The sequence below is a fragment of the Rhinolophus hipposideros genome (genome assembly GCF_964194185.1).
Source record: "Rhinolophus hipposideros genome assembly, chromosome: X".
NCBI lineage: Eukaryota > Metazoa > Chordata > Mammalia > Chiroptera > Rhinolophidae > Rhinolophus > Rhinolophus hipposideros.
Genome location: NC_138046.1, coordinates 94,485,549 through 94,497,541, shown reverse-complemented (window position 1 = coordinate 94,497,541; position 11,993 = coordinate 94,485,549). Strand labels below are relative to the sequence as shown.

The following is an 11,993-nucleotide window of genomic DNA, read 5'->3' as shown; positions in this document are numbered from 1 at the left end:
ATATGTGTTCCACTAAAACGGTCTAGTACCACCAGGAGTGTATGTGTTAGGCATATACATATGAAGGGAGAGGAAGAGGAATATAGAAGAGTTTCAGGGAGGAGGAAGAGGGCCAAGTAAGTCCCCATCAGTTGTATGCTCCCCTCACTTAATGTTTACAGGCAGCCTATCAGATAGATAGATGTGATTCTCTGTATTTTATCCTCAGGAAAACTGAGTGTGGGAGGTTAGGCCAGGTGCCCAAGACACACAGGTTGAAGAGGTGGCATTTGGACTGTACAAAGCCTGGACTTACTGTGCTACCACCTCATGCCACTTAGCTCTAGGGTTGGAGTTGGGGAGGGGAACACAATGTGCAGATATAGAGACTGAACCACAGAATTGTCCCTGCCATGTTGCCCCAACAGCCACCTGAGCTAAGGGAGCAAGGTAATGAGTTTGAGAGACTTTAAAAATATTACAAATAAAATCCTAAAATAAAGAAAAAAATGTATTTATTACCTTACCACCACTGTTTGAATTTGGAAATGTTCCTTTATAGTTAAGGTCTCTTGGTCAGATGGCTGAGGAAGGAGATACACTAAGGTGTGCAAAGCACTCAGGGCCTGGAACATCAGAGTAACTACTCAGTAAATGTCACTGGTTGCCTTTATTATCTTTAGATTTTTAAATTAAAATTGGTCCAGAGAAATATAATTATTGTATGAAAAATATGAACTTTTTTATGGTTCTTGGTAGATGTCACCATATTACTCCCAGTGCTATGGTCAATGGTTGAAAATACCAGTTTCATCAACACACACACACACACACACACACACACACACACACTAGCTTTGGTTATTACATTTTTAAGAATATGCTAATTATTAATAGGTCAATATAACACATTGTTTCAAAGATTGTTAAAAAGTTTTAACTGGTATTTCCTTGATTATTGAAATATTTTTCAATGTTTTTATTTTTTTTAAATTCACCATTAAAAAAAAATTATTGGGGAATAGTGTGTTTTTCCAGGACCCATCACCTCCATGTCAAGTTGTTGTTTTCAATCTAGTTGTGGAGGGCGCAGCTCACAGTGGCCCATGTGGGGATCGAATCGGTGATCTGGATGTTATGAGCACTGCGCTCTAACCACTGAGCCAAGAGGCTGCCTCAATTTTGTTTTTTCAATGAAAGTTTATTGGGGTGACAATTGTTAGTAAAATTACATAGGTTTCAAGTGTACAATTTTGTAATACACCATCTATATATCACATTGTGTGTTCACCACCCAGAGTCAGTTCTCCTTCCATCACCATATATTTGATCAATCAATGTTTGTTTTTTAATAGTAGCTCTATTTATAGTCTGTTAAATATTCATGTCCTTTGTTTATGTATTGGGATGTTAATATTTTTAGCCAGCTTTTATAAGTTCATTATATAATAAATACATTAACTCTTCACATATCACATTTGCTGCAAAATGTCTTTCTGAATTTGTGGTCTATAATTTTTATCATATAAGTTTGTTTTTATGGGATCAAATCTTTGTGACTTCTTTCTCCTGTATAAACTTAAAAAGTTACTCTCTTCCAGGGTTTTACTGACTACTTAATTCTATATTCTTTTCAATTTTATCATTTAATTTTTATATTGAACTCTTTGTCTGAAACTAATTTTGGTGTATGATGTCTTAACTGTCTTAGTTTTAGAATAGATTAAAATCTGGAAGGGCTACTCACCCCTCATTTATTCTTTTTTCCCTAGTATTTCCTTTAATTCAAATTAAACAAACAAAAAAACCCACTGTTTTTTTTTTCTAGATGAACAGTTATTTTGTAATGCTCCAAAACAATTGTCTGGATTTTGATTTGGTATTGTATTAAACCCACACCCTAATTTAGAAAACATTGATGCTATTAAAATATTTAGTTCTTTCATCCAAGAACATTCCTCTCTACTTATTCATTTATATTCTCAGTGTGGCTTTATCTTATTTTCTTCCACGTAAATCCCATGAATTTTGTTGGTTTCAAGAAATGTGTTGTAATTGAGGATGGCATCCTTTTACCATTAAAAATTTCCAATTTTATTGCTAATACATAAGAATACTATTGAGTTTTGTGTTTTTGTATCTGCTCTTTATTAAGTTGAATGGATGTCCAGTTGTTTTTTTTTGCATTTTAAGGCATACAATGATATTATTAGCAAATATAGATAATTTTGTCTTTTTCAATGTTTATACTTCTTTGTTCTGTTTCTGGACAATACTTTGAAAGCAATATTAAATAATCATAGAGGGAGGAGTGTATGTTATATAAGTCATGGAGAAGTGCGTTTAGTATTTTTTTAAAATTGTAGTTGACATTCAATATTATTTTGTATTAGTTTCAGGGACACAGAGTATTTATAGAAGTTGTCTCTGAGTGGTAGAATTTGGTTGAATATCTACTTTTCATTATTCGTATTTTCTTTTAAAGATTTTTTATTGGGGAAGGGGAACAGGACTTTATTGGGGAACAGTGTGTACTTCCGGGACTTTTCCAAGTCAAGTCCTTTCAATCTTAGTTGTGGAGGGCACAGCTCAGCTCCAGGTCCAGTTGCCGTTGTTAGTTGTAGAGTGGGGTGCAGCCCACCATCCCTTGTGGGAGTCGAACTGGCAACTTAGTGGTTGAGAGGACACACTCCAACCAACTGAGCCATCTGGGAGCTCAGCTGCAGCTCAGCTTAAGGTGCTGTGTTCAATCTTAGTTGCAGGGGGCGGAGCCCATCATCCCTTGTGGGAGTCGAGGAGTTGAACCGGCAGCCTTGTGGTTGAGAGCCTGCCTTCCAACTAATTGAGCCATCTGGCCAACTGGGAGCTGAGCGGCAGCTCATTGACTTCATTCTAGTTGCGGAGGGTGCAGCTCGCTGGCCCATGTGGGAATCGAACCGGCAGCCCTGTTGCCCAGAGCTCGCTCTCTAACCAACTGAGCCATCTGTCTGCCCTGTTATTCTTATTTTCTAATCACTCTATGAAGATCATGTATTATTTATGTAATTTAAAAGATAATGGCCAGGGGGTGGCCGGTTAGCTCAGTTGGTTAGAGCATGGTACTAATAACCCCAAGGTTGCCGGTTAGATCCCCACATGGGCCACTGTGAGCTGCACCCTCATTAAAAAAAAAAGGGCCATTTTAATACCTTTATTGTGTCATTTATCAGTGGATTATGTTGGCGGTGCGTTGAAACAGTTATCCTTTATCTGTTAGGATATTTTCTATCTTATTTTTAAGAGTTCTTTTTTTAAAATTAGAATTGGGTGTTGACGTTTGTCAGTTTTTCTTTTGGCAGCTGTGAAGATGATCATATGGTTTTACTTTTTTGTAACTGAAGTATATTTTATATATACAATAAAATGCACAGATCTTAGGTGTTCAGTTCGATGTGTTTAGACAGTTGTAGATACCTATGTAACCACCATCCCAAACAACAAAGAGAACATTTCCACCACCACAGAAAGTTCTAGAGGAAATTCTGTGGTAAGGTGTTGATTTGTGTGACTGAGTCTCCACCACCAGCTTCGTGTGCAGTCTTGATTTCCCCATCTCCACCCTCAGCGTAGCATCTCGAGGGCCTGGAGCCACATGGGAGGCCCCCAACAGGCTGTCCCCTCTCAAGTTATTCATAAAACCCTGCTGGTGGTGGAATGGAGCCAAATTCTCTGCAGGGCAAGTGGCCATGGGGAGAGGGAGATAAAGTTGCCTTCTGGGACACGAATAGGGCAATGGTAAAACTGTTTCTGGGCACCACACCCTGAAAGGTTAAGATGGGAGAGGAGCATAGAGAGCAGGTGAGGTGGGTGCAGGATCCCCAACACTGCCATAACCATGGGATTTCGGCTGCAGGTCCCAAGTCTTGTGCTCAATGATTGATGCCACCTTCTGGAACATTCTCTCCTGGAGTTGCTATGTAGCTTGCACAACTATATTGTCCTTTCGGGGGTTTGCCAACTCAGGATACTTAAGGTTACTACCCTCATTGACCTTGAACTCAAGGTCACTGTTTATTACCCCGCACCAATCTCATTACATTCCTGCAGATTCCCAGTTTCTGTGGCAGTAGTTCATAGAATGGTACCTTAGTGTTATTCAGCTTATCATATTACAGTAAACTGGGAAAAATACGGAAATACATGTTTCTATTCATTTCTACCTGCTTCATATTGGCATGCTGGATGTGTTTTCAACGCCATGAAGTGTAGAAAATGAGCTTCATGGTAGTATTATACCTTTGGTGCTCTCTCTATATCGAGGGTCAGAAGTCTGCAGAAAGATGACTTGGGATTCTCTAAATCAGAATCATTTTCTTATGTCTGAATGTGATCTAGACTCTTCTATATAGTTTTGGTAGGGTGACGTTCACTTGGGTAAAGCAATTAATTGCTCTTAGTTTGTTTCCTTAATATGGGTCTTCTTAGCATGAGCTGTGAGCACACTGGGTGTATGTGTGTTTGGACACATGCAAGTGTGGGTGTTTGAAGCCACCATGGTTCTTTGCTTGGGCAGAGCCAGCTCAAGGGCAAGTAAGAGAGGGTGTAAAGTAGGTCTTTGAGGCACATGAGGGGCCATGTCCCAGACTCCAGCCAGAGACCAAAGCAAACCTCCTAACACCAAGGGCAGCAGGCTTCCTCCCCAGGCTTTCTATGCAAGTGTCAAACAAAGGACATGTTTTCCATGCTGGGCGCCTACACCACTCAAATCAATTTAGACTTCTATTTCTAGGAGCTGTCACTACTTGGATTTTTTTTCCTCTTTTTTTTTTTTTTAAACCTGAAGCTACTTCAAATCTGCATCCAAATGCAAGCAACTAAAATTGAACAGCTCTCGTGGCATGTCTGCACCAGCCATGCTGAAGAGGGAGACTACCCGGGTGGACCCCGGGAGCCTGGGAGCTGCCTTCTGCCCCTGGCCTTTCTGGGAGCGAGAGGAACTCCCTCTCCCTCTAAACCTCGTGTGGTTTGTCCCAAGTTGTTTGGCTTGTAATCTGAGGAGACAATTGCCTTTTCGTGTTTTATACATTTTATTCATACATTTCTCCAACTTTGAAATGACAAAAACCCAATTCTATGTTTTCTCATTACACAGCATCCTACAAGTATGTATATTCTACAAGGAATACTATGGAGTTTCTTTTCCTCCCCTGTCACACAAGAGATAACTGATTAGGGTTCCATTGACTTGTACTGTACTGGCAGTGCACCAGCGTTCTGGTAGTTCTGACGACAGGGCAAAGGGATCAGGGCGGGAGGGCATGTGCTAAGGCATGTAAATAGATACGCACAGAGAGAAAGAAAAGCGGGACATTTACAGAGAATCCGAACCTTTCCGATCCCTTCACCTCCTGGGTGTTGAAGGACACCTCCTGCACAAACGCTCTTGCACGCTAAGGCTTTGCTGTACCCTGCAAATACTTACAATTGGATACGGTGAAATATACAACAACCATTAACATTGCTCTCTTTTTATCACTGAGACAATACTTCAAAACCTTTTATAAAAAGGCAATTATACATACAGAAAAAAGAACACGTTGGCAAAACTTTATGCAAAACAACCCCAGAACTGAGTTTGAATGGCGACGCGCCTGCATTGCAATTAAACGTGATGCTCAGGTCTGAGCACGTGAGGCTCGTGTGGCCTTCACATTAGTAACCCTGCCTGCTGCCCCTGCAGCTTTCCCACCTGCCTGCACGGGTGCCATTCCAGGACACAGCTGAGACTGGAAATCAATTCCCCTAATTCTTGGTCTCTTCAAAATGAAAAAAATAGGAGGGGCCGCTCACTGTGGAGGAACGCCTATTTCTCCTCCCAAGCAGAACTCCTTTTAAGAGATTGCACATTCTCTGGGTCCCGAGACCGTCACCGCCAGACCTCTATTGGTGAGAACACTGACATGTTCCCTCGGCCACGAGTCAGAGAGAATGGAGCTAACGCATAAGTGGCAGCGAGGCTCTGAGTTTCTGAGCGTACAGATATGGAGTTGTGCTTGGGGCCAGAAATGAGGTCTCCTGTGTGGTGACAAACATCTCTTTCCATTTTCTTTTGCTTGGTCCATTTGCACAGGTTCAAGAGAGTTGATGGAGGGTCAGGTGAGAGGTGGTGGGAGCTCTGGCTTTTCAACTCTCCCCTGAAGAGCTAAGACTTGGCAGTGCCTGTCCTAGAGATGGCATGGCCCTCCTCCCCCTCCTCCCTCTGTGGGCTCGGTCTGCCCACCTTCTGCAGTCCAAGAGTGGCAGAGAAAAGACCAGATAAAAGGGATGTGAATTGATGAACATACACTTCCCCCTGTCTTCCACTTCCTGGATGCATGTCACAGCGAAACTTCACTGAGCTGGAAGACCTGAGACTTCCAATTGCTCCAAATTTAAGGCAAACTGATAAGGGAGTGTGGGCAAAGCCAATCAAGCATGAAGCCTTATGACCATAGTCCTGTAACTGAAGACACCAAACGGAGAGGAAACCCTTACTTCGAAAGGGGTAAGAGGAGTAAAATTCTACCAAATGAAATGATTCATGATTAAAGCTTGTAGCCCTTGTGTAAACTGCAGGGAGAAGCAAAACGTCCTTCTAAGAGGAGAATTAGTTAGGAGGTGCAGAACAAGAGAAAAGTGCACAGGGACCTTTAACCTATGACATGCCATAATTAGCCTCAGTATCATAAGCCCTTGTAAAGAGGATGGAATTAGGAGACTGTGTTCAGTTCTGGAACAACCTCCCCTTTCCCTGCGGCGCAACACACATGCGCAAACACACACACACACACATACACAGACACGTTTGATGGTATGAAACAAGTAGGAGGGATGAGGACATTATGGGGCTTGTTTTGGAATGCCAATTGCAAGGTACCTTCTCCTCTTTCCAAGGAGACAGCATGGGAGGCATTATAATTAAGAATTTATTAGTCAATAAAAATTCTGGCTAGTTTTAGCAGCATGTTTTCTCTGCACCAAGTTTAGAGACTGACCTGAAATGAAGAAAAGGACATCACATTAGTGAGATTGCTTTGGGCTGCCTGTCCTGAAGGGGCAGTGTCCACTCTGGGCATCTCTCCTGTAAGTTTCCCAAAGTGTGGCTCTAATGGCTACTCTTTTTCAGGGAATGAACTCGAAGCCTTAATGAACAGATAAGTACAAATGATTTAAAAACAAACAAAAACCTTCCTCTGCAGTAATGCGATAAAAGACTTTAAAAAGACAACCGTAGCACTGGACCTGCTGGCTCCAGCAGTGGGAGATGGAATTGGACCTGGGGAAGAGGACCACTTACTACCTCCTTCATGCGCTGAGAGCTTTACAGCATCTTTAGATATTCCGCCACCAATAGGATGGGCTTGGAAGATGCCTCCTGAATGTAAAAAGCAAGAAGTAGGTCATCCATTTCTTTTCCTCTCTGAGCAAATATTTTAAACCATCCCACCTGACAGGAGATACATTTAATTGCATTTTAAGGGCTACCATATTATTTTGACACTGGGAAACTTCCAGGTGAACTGAGTGACATTTTCCTTTTTAGTGTTAAAATGGAATATAATGCAGGTGCAAAGTAATTACTGCGTTATGACTAGAAAATCAGGACATTTCTTCTTTTAAACAAATAATTCAACATATTAAAAACACCCCCTTTTTGCTGTGGGGAGTGGGGTGGGGGTGGGGTTGAGAACCCTCAGGATACGCCTCATTTGACTGGTGATAAGATTTAATAATCTAATCATTCTCTCTGGTATTTAAAAGGAAAAGAAGATGATTTTGCTGATAGAATAGAAGGAATAAAGAAGCTTTTTAGCATTTTTCTGATAGCTTAGTGGACAATTGTAATGTAGCAGCAGCAATGTACTGAAATTACTCTGAATTCAGATATTTAAGTATTTGCTGCTAGGTCATAAAGACACTGCTTTAGAGAAGACGTGTATTAGTGGAATGGAACAGATGACCTCTTTGAGAAATCAGACAGAATGAGTTCTGGGTGCAGGAGTTCTGCCATCTGCACAATGGCAAGAACAATGCCTGTGTGCTGCCCTAAGGACGCATAAAGCCATCGAGAAGGGAGGACTGGTGCTACAATGCTTCGCAATTCTAGGACCACAGATTTAATTCGGCATTTCTCTTCTCTTTCTTTGCTTGATCCACGTTTATCAACATGGCAGATGGCTTAAGCCAGGCACTCTCAGCATCTCTGGAGATTTGGTCTAAAAGGGCAAGTGGAGGTGTGGGCATTTCTACCAGAGGGAGGAAATTTCTGTTCCCTAAGTATTAGCTGTGTTCTTCTTTGTGCTTCATTGGAAAAGAGGTAGAGCGGCCCTTTCACACTGAGAAGAGCCTGGATTGTGGTCAGTACCATCACGGGAATGACTATCTGGCCTTGGCATCAGATTGGAATCAATCCTAACACAGCCCTAAACAACTCTTGGGGTTTCTCTCTCCATCCAGGGTGTCTCGGGTTTGGTGGTTTGGTCACCCTGCTGTGCGGCCCCAACAGAAGCAGTTCACTCAACATCTTGTTATTAAGTTGCAGACTCATCTAGTCACTGACAAAGGACAACATCGGAGGAAAAAAATCAGCACTGTTTAATAAGAGTAGGTGTTGGGGGGATGACACGGTTTGAAGAGTATACAAATGTCTTCTCTGTGTGGATCCTTCAAGAGGAGCTGTTCAGCTCAGAACACACCCTGCACATCCTGCCAAGGCACAAAGCAATGAGGCCATCTAACTGACAAGAAGCAAACACGATGGTACCTTTTCAAAGATCACAGGTTAATAGAACCTCTGCACACACCCTGATACTCTAATGAAAAACCTTCCACTGACCTCTGGCCAAGAGTCAGAAAACCCCAGCCTGAATCTCCTATATTGGAAGGACATGACCTCATGGAAGGGTGATGAGATGGTTAATGTCTCTAAAGCAACAAGGAAAGATGATTCTCCTGTGCCAAGGGATATAGCAAGAGGAAGGAGAAACCACAGATGGCCTCTAGTGCACTGGTGGCCCTTGGGTGCATTGCATGTACTCTGGGAGCCACGCATGGTCTGAGCTGTGCTCTGGCAGAGTATTTTGTTGTCCTGCCAACTGATAGTCACTCCTGGGCCTTCGATGGTTCAATGAGCATCTAATGGATTATAAAATCTAGAAGATTATCGGCTTGTGAATCTGAACAAACCTATAATGAAATGAAGGACCCAAAGGCATTTAATTATTGAACACATAAAAGGAAGTATATTTAAAACAAATTGGTCAAACTGTCCTTATCATTTTAAAGGAATTTACAGGGCTGTTATAGATTGATTATTCTTTTGGAATAATTCAGTTTATAGCAAATGCCTAAACTGGTTTCTTCATTGCACAGTATATTCTCTTAAAATGGGTGCTTTAAAACAATTACATACGTATTAAAAATCCTCATTTCTTTGCTTAATTAAAACGTTAGTACTCTCAGACAACACAGATCTGAAATGGTGAAACCAGCAATTCCCCCTCCCACCTTACAACAAATTAAATTGAGACAAAATTACAAACACATTTCACTACATGATTATTATTAATAAAAATCAGTTTTTTTTTATAAAGTTGCCCAAAATGCAAGGGATGTGCATAGGTTTACAACTTAGTCATAATAGCATTTGATTCTTATTCCCCTGGGTGTGCCCCGTGAACGGAATGTACTTGGCTGTAGATTACAGATCGTTTTGTCCAACACAGACACACCGACGGCATAAACGCTCGCGACTGTCCACATGCATTAAGAGTCAAGACCCAACTTCAAATCTCTAAAAGGTTTACAGGGTGCTTCAAAGAGACAGTATCACATTATCTGGATGTTACATAAAGGACTTAAAAAAAATACTATTCTAAAAAAAAAGAGAGAGAAAAAAGGCCTTTAAAAATTTATGACTGTTTTGTAATCACTAGACTGATTATTTAAAATAAATAAAGGAAAGAAAGATATTCCAATTCATAAAATCAGACTCTAAAAAGAATGTAGTGTTCCACCCCCAGTCAAGATAACAGAATCATTGTTTATTATTATTAAAATAGATTATAGAAAGCAGCATCTATTTTGTGCAGTTTTTAGGGGCCTTGGAAATAAAAAGCTATGATTTCCAAAAATATAACATTCCAAAGGATTGAATAATACATACATTTAAAGATACATTTTATTAAAGTTTAGGATAACTGATTAAAAAAGATACTGTCTCTTTAAATTAGTGTGTAATTGTTTTTCTCCTCCTACCTATTCTGACATGACGATAATTATAAATGTAGGTCACACTACAACTAGGTAGTCTCTAGGGACCATGACCTGCTGACACAAGGCCGATAACAAAGAGGCGTTTCCATGTATGAGGTGGCTCCCAGTTATGTGTCATATCTGGGGAGAGGCCTAATAGACCCAGGAGACTGGGACCCACTGCGGGGCTGTGCACACGAGCTCGACGGCTTCCTCCAGATGTCTGATTGTCTCATCAATTTCATTGTTGATAATTGTGAGATCGAAGTAGTGTGCATATGTTCTCTGTAAGATATCAGACTCCTTCTGCAGACGCTGAAGAGATTCATCCTAAATGGTAGGGGTGGGCATTGGAGAAGGGAAAAGCAAAGAGAAGAAAGAAGTCAGCTGGATTCTTCCTCTTTTCTCATTTCTGCTTGTCCCAGTGTCAGAAACAGTCAAGGCCAGACCATGATGTGCTGCATGTGGGCTTGAGGCCAAGTCCGCTTCGTGACAGAGGAGACCACAGTGTCTGGGATGTTAGGGTTACAGAAATACTGCTTACAACCCAGACTGCTCACCATGCAACAGGGGACTCCACACCAAACTGGACAGACCAGAGAAAACACACTCTTCAGCAAACACATTGCCCCACCGGGTCTAGCTGTGCGCATCCCAGGGTCAGCTGGGGACCGACTAGTATAGCTCCAGCTGTTCTGTCCTCATTCCTCTAAGCCAGGCCTGCCTCATCTGGAACCACTCTCCCGTTTGGCGGGAGGGCTTTGGTGGTGAGGTCGGAGCCCTACCTCTGCCTGCCCTTGGTCCGCTGCACTCACTTACACTGGGCCCCACAGCCCAGCTGCATTTGCACCAGGAAGCCCCGGCCTCCGGACAACAAATTAAGTTGCATTTTTCTCTTTTCTATTTAGAGGTTCAACATGTTCCAGGAATTCAATTACATATAACAGCCCTCACTCAATAGCAGTGGATGCCAGAGGCAAAAGCTTTTTGGATGTTACAAATAATCAATGAAATAAGGCCATTTCCCAGATACAACAGCAACTGGCATCTGAAGAATCCCCTCAAATTGGTCTGTATTGGAAATGGCCAAATGTCATTGTTCATAAAAGCCCACACCTCTTAGGGAAAACACTCTGAAGAAAAGCAGCCACTGAACTCTAGGGAGCTTTGCTGCAGTAAAGAACTTTCCTTAACTCCCATAGCTTGCTACAGATTTTGAGAACTTTCACTAGGGTGAGCGCACAGTAGGAGGAAATTCCGGGTCCCTAGTTTGTCACATGATTCTAACTTTAGCCTCAGGAAGGCAGTTCTTTTAAGACAGGGACCTCTTAAGTCTGCCTCTGCATTTTCACAGGTCAGATCTTGTTATGCTGAACTTTCAATGGACAAGTTCGAATTTGAAACCAGGGAACTTTGTAAGTCAAATTAACTGCCTCCCTCTCCCCCAACACTAGGTAGGTGAGCTATTGGGCTGAGTCTTAAATATATATAGGTACAATTAAATACCTGTTTATTTGATTAATATCTCTCCTCAAACAGAGCATAACCTTGTCTTGTGTGCCTGGTCATCGCTGTGCCCAGCACTTGGCATTATGCCTTGCACATAGTAAGTACTTAATAAAATGTTACCGAAAGAACAAGCACTTGGCTGACTAATACTGGCCGTTATAGGATTTGATGAGTGTTAAATCTATAATCAAGAGACAGAGCAATTCTACTAGGAAATGGGGGCCCATGATGAC

General features: G+C 41.7%; 1 protein-coding gene across 15 annotated transcripts in view; it reads right to left on the bottom strand.

The window, feature by feature from the left end:
• Positions 1-5,038: 5,038 nt before the first annotated feature.
• The window catches only part of CASK (calcium/calmodulin dependent serine protein kinase), a 416,202-nt gene continuing 409,247 nt past the window's right edge, over positions 5,039-11,993 (bottom strand). For all 15 annotated transcript variants that reach the window (XM_081041785.1, XM_081041786.1, XM_081041780.1 and 12 more), the window contains one exon: positions 5,039-10,581. In XM_081041785.1, the coding sequence (XP_080897911.1) occupies positions 10,405-10,581 (177 nt within the window). In that variant the 3' untranslated portion in view covers positions 5,039-10,404. The remainder of the gene's footprint in view (positions 10,582-11,993) is intronic.